General features: G+C 35.8%; 1 protein-coding gene across 1 annotated transcript; it reads left to right on the top strand.

Moving 5' to 3' along the window:
• Nucleotides 1–3673, top strand: LOC139137581 (phospholipid scramblase 3-like). Its single transcript, XM_070705760.1, has 4 exons — nt 1–185; nt 1258–1363; nt 1945–2003; nt 2228–3673. Exons 1-4 carry the CDS (start codon nt 12–14, stop codon nt 2258–2260), a joined length of 372 nt encoding a protein of 123 aa, XP_070561861.1. The 5' UTR covers nt 1–11; the 3' UTR covers nt 2261–3673.
• The last annotated feature ends 8080 nt before the right edge of the window (nt 3674–11753 follow it).

The following is an 11753-nucleotide window of genomic DNA, read 5'->3' as shown; positions in this document are numbered from 1 at the left end:
TTTCGTGGCAAATGGCTGCTGTTGTTTCACTGTTTGACGCAACGTCTTCCTTGTTTTTTCCAAGGCAATACTGCTGGGTGGCGGAGTTTGACATCCTTGACGCCAATCGTGAGCCGGTTCTGATCGTGAAAGGCCCATGCTGTATCTGCCAGGGTGTATGCTGTACCTGGGATCAGGTGTTCCAGGTAGATGTGTTTTCAATCAGTATAATTACTTCCATTGCCTATCTTGCCACCAGACGGTAAGATTAGAAAACGCTCACTAGTATTTAGTCGTAAAATGAATTTATTCCAACAAAATGGCAAATAAATCATATCTACAAACAGTGAATGAGTCGAGCGGACGAACAAAATTATACAACAACTTGTCAGAAAAAATAATTCCAATTTAATTGGAAAGAAGCCATAAAAATCATATCATCATTATCAGGCCCATCCGTTCTAGAGCGCCCTCGTGCGACATCATCCCGACGCTGTTGTCAGGCCTGTTCATATATCACCCGAAGACACTGAAGAACCATATTGCTGATACTCAGACTCGACTCATGCTTTTGATTCAGATTCATTCCAAATATTATTCACGGTGCAGGGCGTAGCTGCGAATATTCTTAGTAACTGAGTCTGTTCAGACACGTACAATCGATACGCAGCACAATCGCCTTTGAAATTCTTTCTAGGAATTGCTTGCGCCAAGCACGGGACTTATACATTATCTAACACGCTTCCTTCGACCCAAGGGTATCAAATTGTATCTCCAACTGGCGAATTCGGTCAATTTTACAAAATCATTACAAAAACATGTTTCGAAGGCTGGTAGGCAGATTTTACATAATTTTGACCTTGACCTTAAAATTTAGAAGGGAAAGTTGAGCATTTCGTTACTGCTCTTCCACTGGCATATGCGGACAATATGCCCTCCTGCTGAAATCATCCCCACTGCCTTACAGTACCTATGGTCTGCTCCCCACTCCACACAACAGTTCAAGCTCCCGACAGCCCTCTCCCCACCACTGAAAGTTCCCCATTGCCCATTACAATGTACAATGAATGGTGTTGTTGATAATTGAATTCTAGCCAGGACTTTTTAAATTAAGTCGTTAACAGTAAGGTTGTAGAGACTATATCTATGAGTTTAGCAAAGGGTTTTTTGGCATGATGTTTGTAGGTAGAAATTGAAAGCGTTTTTGCAAGTTTAAAAAATGATGGAAATACATAAGCAGTTTCTCTCTCTTTCTGTCTGTTCTTCCTGTTGTAACAGATTCTTACGAAAGACAAGAAGACGGAAATCGGTAATAAGCTGAGCAAGCAATGGGGAGGACTCGCCAGAGAAATGTTCACCAACGCTACCAACTTCAGTGCTGAATGTAAGTGATGAAAACACATTTACTCCCACTGTATAAAATGCCTATTTATCAACACATATTGAAGATAGATCGTATGCAGCAACGTCGCACTGTTTTCGCCGCGGTATAGTTTATCTAGTGGCTAAAATCTGGCGTACTTATGCTAGATTTCCTCGGCTTTAGAGGAGCTCAATGGGAGCTCCACTGACCATACATGGAACTTTGCTCCTGCCACTAAATGTACAGAGTGCTGACGACGTGAGCGAACGGTTGATAGTCGACGGGGTATATTTATACATCTGCAGTGATTTTACTACAGGTTCGCGAAACATCGCCAAGATAACGCTTAACGTGCATTGGCACTATAGGCTAGCTTTAGTATCCCCATTGAGGTGAAAACAATATTTTTTTTACCTCTACGGTATCACCGAGCTAGCTTACAGTGCCAATATATGCTAAACGTACGGTCTCGCCTCGGATAGCTTATATAGGCCATGTTTTGAAGCCTGTGGATTTTACAAGCAAAAAAACCAGTCTTTATTCTGGTGTTTCATGAAATTGATTTTTGCAAAGTTTTATCGTTTTCGTTTTTTGCCTTTCAGTTCCAATTGACTTGGACGTAAAGGTCAAGGCCACGCTGCTAGCCGCCTGCTTCTTGATAGTAAGTAGAAAAAAGACATCCAATATTTACAATTTAGGATGTATGTCCCAAATTTCCATTTGTTTTTCGGGATTGGTGCAACTAATCTAATTACTTTGTGTTAAAACGTGAGTGGGTGGTCCTGGACCACATCGGAAGTGCAATGTGGATCATTTTAATAAAAGAATACACAATTAAGATGCTGTACCTACTTAATCAACAACGTCCAAATTCTATTTTTACAGGATTTCATGTTCTTTGAAAACAAGAACAACTAAAACACTAAGGCTGAAGAAGTCACCAAGGATTTTGTTCATCGTAGGAGACGACGTGAAAAAAAACAAGCTTAATATAAAGAAGTATTAGCGCCATAGTATTAACTAATTATGCATGCCTTTGGTGATATTAATGTCAATTTTATATAAACAAGTCAACAAGCGTCTTTATGTAAATTGTTTTCTTTTGTATCTGATTGCGATTGGTTGCTGTATTGTGTTGACGAACAGAAAAAACCTTCTCACACGTATACATCATGCGAAGGATTGTAAGTGATGTTTTTGGAGACATCGAGTTTTATCCTGTGTGTACCTGTTTTAACTACCGCAAAGACATTTATGAGGATACACTGTATTCGTCAATATTTTCAAATTAAATTATTCAAGTTAAAACATGTAAAAATGAAGTACAAAAATCAAGAACACTCATTCAGAAATTACGGCGTATTTTTTTCCAATTATGTTTCTTTGAATTATGGAAATAGATTATCGCTAGTAGACTGAAAAAAAATTCTGGATTAAATGGGTTTATCATTTAAAAGATTTTAATATATGTATTCTAGCTTGCTCGATCGTTTTAATCTACCACGTCAGACTTTGTGTCGTCAAACTCCTCTGTTCTAATATGTACGTGTAACTTTGTGTACACAAATGGCTTCTCTTATTCACATTTACCTGTTTACAGTCAATTACATACACATATTTAATGGATAACATTATTTCATGTTTCTGGATAAGTGTAGAGCTAAATTATATGAAACCCGCTCTTATATGTAAGAATATTCGATGAAGGAAATTCAGGTCGCCAGGGAAGGCAAAGAAATTGTCAAGGTCACCGATATTTTTTTTTAATTTTTTTCGGTCACACTTCTCTGAAATGCAACACCGTTGATAATTTTTGATCAGCACTCGAACGCGGCCATCATGCCACGATAACGTGACAATTTGAACACGATATTTTATATGGAGTGCACCGCTGAAAGGTTAAATTGACGTTTTATACGCGAAAGACAGTATCTTTGTACGGTGAGAGGACCAGTGTGTTAACCAAGAAGACAAGATTGATGTAATAAACTGTAATTTTCATAAAATTGAACAATTTTATATTTCGACACAATCGTTTTTCTCTTATGTGTCACTTTTATCTCATATCGATTAAATTGAAACGGTCTGTTATGATGGGGTACATGTAGTTAGCATAGTATTTTTCTCTTTCTTGAAAAAGAACTGGAAATTTGATATCCCGATAAGGACATTTATTTTTTCGTTTTTGACAAAGAACTAGAAATTCGAGATCCAAAAAAAACACGGATGACTGCAGTATTGTTTCGACCAGTCATTGTATGATATATATATTTTGTACGTGTAGGATATTAGTCAATAAAGGAGATATTAATCTAAATGAATGACGCAGTACCCAAGTGTTGTCTTGTGGTTGATTCTGTCTTATTTTACATCCTTGAGTTGAAGTTTTTTTCCGAAATGTCTGTCAGTCTGTCACTTACACGAATGTCAGCATTGCCATCCCGTGATGCTCTAGGGAACTACTATTTGCATAATCAACATGCTTATCATCGAACGTCAGCAGCAAGGTGACATGTCTCTCAAGGAGCAGATGATTGTTTTGTGATACTTTTGACAAATGGTCACCGAAAATTTTGACAAGAGAGTCTGCCATAAAATTTCTTACACGATTTTGTAACAATAGAAAGAGAAAATGATTCTTGCATGAACGCATCACAGACAAATGTTACGAATACTAGAGAATGATATTACGTAATATTCGAAGAAATGATTAACTGTGAGTGGAAAGGGGCCAACTTGTATTTGCCTCTGCATTCACGTCGTAATTAAGTCGGCCTTTTTCAGTAATTACCTTGATTATACATTACAGCGCATAGTTAGCATTTATTGATAACCATCCAAATCGAAGTGACTGTGAAATTCACGTTTGAAATCATTATTGATCGCCACTCATTTTACAGAGAGGGCAGTAATGAGAAGCGTGTGAACTTAACAGAAGGAGAATGGACACCAGTGAATAAATATGTGAAATTCACGTTTGAAATCACTCGAGACAACATAAGGTTGAAAATTTTACTATTATTATTCAAAAGGGGCAGAAATAAGAATAAAAAATTATATTCATGCACACGCCTATCTTGTTTGCAGATATCAATATTATGTAGAAGAAAAGCATCGTTCGTTTGTTTGTTACGCTGTGGTTATTCTAAAGCTGTGGTTATCTGCTGGTATATTTCCTCTCGAAACTGAAACAAAACAATGAGCTTTAGTTACAGTCTTCTCTTTATTGACCAAGATTAAAGATAGTCATCAGTGTTCAGCAAGCATTATCCAAACTCGTTACCTGCACGAATAACTATGTGTCGAATCCTTTTGATATACTAAGCGAAATAACGTTCACACGTGAAGAAGCAAAACGCGGCTTTATTGAATTTGTACATTTTGCGATGGTCATCATCGAAACCGATACAAATTCTTAAGGGAGCCTTCAGAAATTACAGGGGGGGGGCGGGGGGAATTGGGGGGAGGGTCACTTTTTAGAAAACAGTTCAAGGGGGAGGGTCACTTTTTATAAACCTATCTTAGGGGGAGGGTCACTTTTGACAGAAGCTGATATTATGGCCAAAAACTTTGATTGTCCGTGTGATATTTCCTAAATAGGAAATCACCAACAATATACGCACACACTTATAGACCGCCATGCATAGTGAATTGACATTTTGGTGAAATTCCAAAATCAAATTTCTTCCACAACCATAGACTTGTAACCACTCTAGTCTAATCAAGAACAATAATCTTAATAATCAAGCATACAGAAATGCACAGATTTATCTAATTTTGTACTGAAAAAGAATTATTCATAGTTTCATCATAGACCCCTATGCATAGTGAATCGACATTTTGGTGAAATTCCAAAATCGAATTTCTTGCACAACCATGGACTTGTAACCATTCTAGTCTTATCAAGAACAATAATGTGAATAATCAAGCATACAGAAATGCACAGATTTATCTAATTTTGTACTGAAAAAAAATTATTCATAGTTTCATCATAGACCCCTATGCATAGTGAATCGACATTTTGGTGAAATTCCAAAATCAAATTTCTTGCACAACCATGGCCTTGTAACCATTCTAGTCTTATCAAGAACAATAATGCGAATAATCAAGCATACAGAAATGCACAGATTTATCTAATTTTGTACTGAAAAAGAATTATTCATAGTTTCATCATAGACCCCTATGCATAGTGCATCGACATTTTGGTGAAATTCCAAAATCAAATTTCTTGCACAACCATGGACTTGTAACCATTCTAGTCTTATCAAGAACAATAATCTTAATAATCAAGCATACAGAAATGCACAGATTTATCTAATTTTGTACTGAAAAAAAATTATTCATAGTTTCATCATAGACCTCTATGCATAGTGAATTGACATTTTGGTGAAATTCCAAATCAAATTTCTTGCACAACCATGGCCTTGTAACCATTCTAGTCTTATCAAGAACAATAATGTGAATAATCAAGCATACATAAATGCACAGATTTATCTAATTTTGTACTGAAAAAAATTACTCATAGTTTCATCATATACCCCATTGCATAGTGTATTGAATGACATTTGGTGAAATTCCAAAATCAAATTTCTTACACAACCATAGACTTGTAACCACTCTAGTCTAATCAAGCAAATTAATATCAATAATCAAGAGTACACAAATGCAAAGATTTACCTATTTTTGTATTGTAAAAAACTATTCATAATTTCATGATAAACACCATGGATAGTGAACCAAATTTTTAGATGAAATTCAGAAATCAATTTCTTGTACACAAATGCACATTTTACTTCCCTATTCAAGCAAAGTACATTTAAATACATATAAAATACAGATATAGCATGTTTTGTGGGGGTAAATTGTCCTTAATTTGCCTGATAGACTCCATGTATTATGATTTGATATATTTGGATGAAGCACTAAATTAGCTACATCTTGCCTTCTTATAGTTGCACAAAATATGGTGACCCTCCCTAAACTGTATGAAATACCATATCTCTTCAAAAATTCTTGCGTGATAAATTGCGACTGTCCCTCCAAAAACACCAGCCCTCCCCTCTGTAATTTGTCCCTAACATAACAATTGAACCAATTGTTATGTAAATTAGCTGATACTTTTTTAATTATTCCAGGGGAGAATACCGCGGTGGTGGGGGGGGAGGGTCAAGTTTTAGAATGTCGGACAAGGGGGAGGGTCACATTTTAGACAGGAGAATTGGGGGAGGGTCACATTTTACGGTACAGGTGTTCGCGCGAAATTCCCCCGCCCCCCCCCCCCCTGTAATTACTGAAGGCTCCCTAAAAACATCTTCCACGGATCGTTAGTCAGGCTAAAGTGATCTTGCCAAACAAGATGAGTGGTATAGAAGTACCGTTTCTTGATAATTTTTCTAGACCCCCTCGAAATTTCACACCTTTCTGGGTTTTAAAAACCGGGGTGAACTCCGTAACTACGTAGCACTGACAAATATGTTGTTGTAGTTACATTTTAATATGAATATTCCCAGCTGCCAGTTTTCTGTATCAAGGATTAAACGAAGTACACAAAATATTCTTAAAGGAAATGGAAACACGGCCCCGAAGTTCCTGTTCAATTTCGTTAATTGTACTATAGAAGGTCAACTCACGTGAGCTGCTAAGGACTGGAGTCTGAAAATGTACATGAGGGCGCTTTTTGTTTGAGTACACTGTCAACACGGTTTTAATCAGTCAACAAGAGAGTGTTGCCCTACAGATAATGTCTTCCGTTCTATAATATGGGCACACATAATACTTACATCCGAACCAATCAGACAGTTTTCGCTTAGATTGTGTTTGCAAAGCAAACACAATGTATTTCACGTAGGTAATGGATGACAGAATTGTAGCTAAAGATCAATTTAAATTAATGTCCATACTTTCTTCAGGGTAACATTCGCTTTCAAAATCAAGAACAAAATTAAGGTTGTTCGTGCAAATTCTGGAAACAGCGAAAACAATTAGCTAAATGTAGGGCATTTACCATTCAATTTAAGAATTATAAGTTCACAACATATTCCTGCATTTCTACATTAGAAACGATGGAATTGGCTGATAATGTGTGTCCAGTAAAGGTCCTACGTTGAATCATAAAATGACACACGGGGTGCAAACAGACGCACTACAGGACTACTCTAAGGTCCAGCCTAAAAGCTTAAGGGAGTTGGCGATGGTCCCAACACATCAGCAATGTTTTCATTATCCAAGAATCTTTGTCTGATTACATTTACTGAGATAAGAGTTACGGCCAGATTCGTGTGAATTATATTTTTGACAATAACAACATGGTAAACGTTTTAGACTAATCTCTCTTAGGCAATTACTTGTCAACGTTAATGGGTCGAAATGCAGTACCCCTTAAATTCACTTCTCATCTTCATAACAGGTGTGCATATGGGTCGTGTTACCACAGGTGTACCGCAAGGGTCTATTTTTAGGACCTTTACTTTTCATGATATTTATTAATGATATGTCATTGTCTGTTGATTCCTCCACCCTCCACATGTATGCTGATGATCAGACACTACTTACGAAGGGAAAGTGTATTAGTGAAGTCAATGATGCTGTAAATTGTGATATTTTACCGATTTCTAATTGGATAACCAATAATCATATGCGTATAAACGCAAGGAAAACAAAGTGCATTTTGATAACTTCACCTTTTATGTTGGGTCATTTGAATAATTCCGATGTTTCATTGTCTATAGAGATAGCTGATACCAAGATCCCCAAAGTTATTTCAGGGGAGATTTTAGGTATATCTTTAGATGAAACCTTATCCTGGGATGTTCATATTGATAATTTATGCAAGAAATTGAGTATGCGCATTGGATTTTTACGTAAACTTCGTACTTATATTCCTTTTGATCAGCGTATAGTACTGTACTATGGTCTATTTCAGAGTATTCTTGATTATTGCTGTGTAGTTTGGGGGAACACAACAGTTAAGAATATTGATAAAGTGTTTATACTTCAGAAAAGAGCTCTACCTACGTTTTTTGAACTTGCGTTTGATTTCCTTCAGTGGATTTATTTTCATTACTTAATGTCATGTCAGACAAAGAATATTTTACTTCACCGCAATTGAAACATTTAAATGTTTGAAAGGGTATGGTCCACAGTATTTATCTGATTTGTTTACCGCTCAGAGTGATGTACATAGTCATCATACACGGTCTACTTCTCGCCAGGATTCTTATGTACCTAGATGCTTCTCAAAATATGGTCAACGTAGCTTTCAATACCGTGCTGCAAAACTGTGGAATGCTTTACCAATTGAAATCAAACAAACTACTGTTCTGTACACCTTTAAATCTGACTTGAAAGATTATGTGAAAATGAATGTTCCTTTGTAGATGTAATTATTGTAATTTTGCTTGAGCCCCGATGAAAATTACTGTACAAGTAACTCGGCCGTTCAATAAAAGTGTAAATAAATAAATAAATAAATAAATATGTGCTTGCACATCAACTCATCAACCTCATGTCAAGAAAGATTCAGTAATAACGTATAATTCTCAAATTTAAAGAACTTATAAAAAGGAGGCAGAGAAACAAGGAACTGGCGTTGCATCAGCCAACAATAGTCGTATCCATGTAGAATCCCTCAATTAACATTTTTAAATGCGCAGTTTGACGTTGCAAGACCTAACTTGGTTTTTGTCTGTTTGTCATGATTTTGTTTGCTAAGATTACAAGTTTTTAGAACTATAATTTTTTTGCTGGTTCAAACTTTTGAGAACTATTTCAATAATCAGTTATGGAGTTGAATTATTACTGACATTGTAAATGAATTCTACTGAATAATTATCAGATGAAATGATAATCACTAAAATGAAATGATAATCACTAAAACATATTGTTATGCTTTCCCGTGTGGACAATAATTTCACATGAAATACCTATCTGACATATGTAACGATGTCAACCGAACCAAACCATTCTTGGGATAACAAACAACTGCAATGGCAATGGTCAGAGATATGAAATCTTTATTTGAGTTCAAACATAGTTAGAAGTCACATTGCAGTAAAAAGACGTTGATACGAAACAGGTAGGCCCTTGTACATGGTAGGGCGCGTGCAATTTGAATCCAGATAAAAAAGCAGACTATTCTGCTGCATATCTGTCCTTTACGTCATACTACAGTTCCATTGTTTAGACAAGTGGTTCCATTAAAGATCTAAGGTGACGTACTGGCCTTTCAGGGGCGATTGAGTATCAATACTTTAAACTGGTAATGTCAGCGAATCAGGATGTTTGATTATGAAAGTATGTCTGCAACACCCTTTTATTGGGCGATGTGCATGATATGATGGCTAATTGATTGTGGGGGACCTCATAGATATACGTTTTCAAGGGAAACTGCATTACTAGGTATAAAAGATGTCATGTTTAAGATATCATTTATTTCGCCAAAGGTTCTTAGCCAAACTGAGTATCTAAGATACACACATAGTAAAGACACAGAACTAAATTATCAGTGATCAAGTGCTGTGGCTATACATAAAGACACACATAAACAAAACAGTATTACATAATGCAAAATACACATACTAAAATTTTGCCCTCCTATTCGTAAAGCAAGATACAAAATTTAAATTGACAAAATCTATGCTCACTGTTTTAGGACACTATTTTTACCGATTTACGATCCAGGATATTAAATAACCTAACTTATCATAAATCATCATGCATGATCATTTACATGGCTTACGAAAAACAGCCGGTAGATTCGGTCCACGCTGAAGAGCTATAAAATTGAGATCACGAATCCAAGTCTTTGTTTGGAAGGGATTTTCTAAGAAGGCAAGACATCGAATTTTAGGAAGCTCTCATCAAGGTGTTAATAGGTGTAAAACATTTGCATAATGCATACTGGTGAAGCTTTAATTATGCTCATTTTGCCTATCCACCAGCAACGTTTTGCATAAGAATAAAGTACGCATAGAGACATGATTTTAAACGCTTTTTGCATACATATAATGATCAAGCCTGAATTAAAAACAAGGAAAGTTACAAACTACTACTGAGTAACCCGTGCAATGAAACATACAAGACTGTGTTGCAGTAAAACACTGGCAATGTGGAATACAAGATGAAAGACACTTAACTCAAGACGCCGGGTAAAGTTGAGTTACTATTACAGCAACTCAACAAACAGCACAACTCGGAAGACCACTGTACTTGCAGCAGAAATTCACTATAAGTCACATGACAGCAGAATACGTCATCATTAATAATATGTGCGGCTCATTAGAATATTATCAGCTTGGCCAATACTTCTCAGAGGTTCTTTATGATATTAGAAGATTTGCGTGACGTCTACCTCATGATGACTACGAAACGTTTTACTAAACATCGGTGTTCTTTGCTCTTTAAACAATCTAGCTATTTCTTCGGCTAAACCAATGATTTGAATTAATCAGTCTTGTCATATTGATATTTGGTATCGTTCTTGTTGAAATAAGGTTTTCTTGTTTGGTAGAATACTTGCAGAAAATTTAGTTTACTTTAGTGCCTTGTAGTACATTTTGCAAACTGACTTATCGCCGAATCAAATGTAAATGCACATGGACCAATCGTGTAACTCTTACTTCTTCCAACTTCATGTTAAACAGTAGGACCCTGTTGACATTTCAGACACGAATTTATTTATTTATTTATTTATTTATTTATTTATTTATTTATTTATTTATTTATTTATTTATTTATTTATTTATGTATGTATTCGCAATGAAGAATTTCTCATTTACAGGCACAAAACGGGAAGATGACCCAATAAGATTTTAATCTTCCATGGGGTCCTTTAAACAATGAAAGCAAAATATAAAGGTTTAAGTCTATAAAAACTGTAAGGCCTAAAAGTAATGCAAATGTGAATAAAAGCAACATGAAAAGTTATTTTTCTTCATTTTCCGAGATAAATGTTTTTAATTGACTTTTGAATATTAAACGGTCTGTTTGTACGAATACTGAGCATTTGACGCACACAGCGTTATTCAACGAACCACTATTAACCAGGGTTTCGTTATGGTTAGGTTAAGTAAGAAAGAATAAAGTCAGACCAACTCCCCGCCAAAGAAATCATTTTAGTTAGTATTAAACGGTCTGTGTGTGCCTATTATTCAGACGTGTGTCAACTACTTTTGGTAAAAGTTCACAAAATTCACATAAAAAATTCTATATTTGACAGAAATGTGTTTTGCATGGTAGACTAGGCAAAGAAATTTTGTCCGATTAAACAATAATTGGTTTGCATTGCTAAAGTACCAGTGCTACCAAGATGGAGGGAATTATTCTCTTTCTAAAGCAAAATTATTCCTATATTACTTGCTTGCCCTCTAACATATAACGGGATAAACCGAAATAATGACTTTAGACACTAAAT

The sequence above is a fragment of the Ptychodera flava genome, chromosome 7, assembly GCF_041260155.1.
Source record: "Ptychodera flava strain L36383 chromosome 7, AS_Pfla_20210202, whole genome shotgun sequence".
Lineage (NCBI taxonomy): Eukaryota > Metazoa > Hemichordata > Enteropneusta > Ptychoderidae > Ptychodera > Ptychodera flava.
This window is presented reverse-complemented; position numbering and strand designations above follow the sequence as displayed.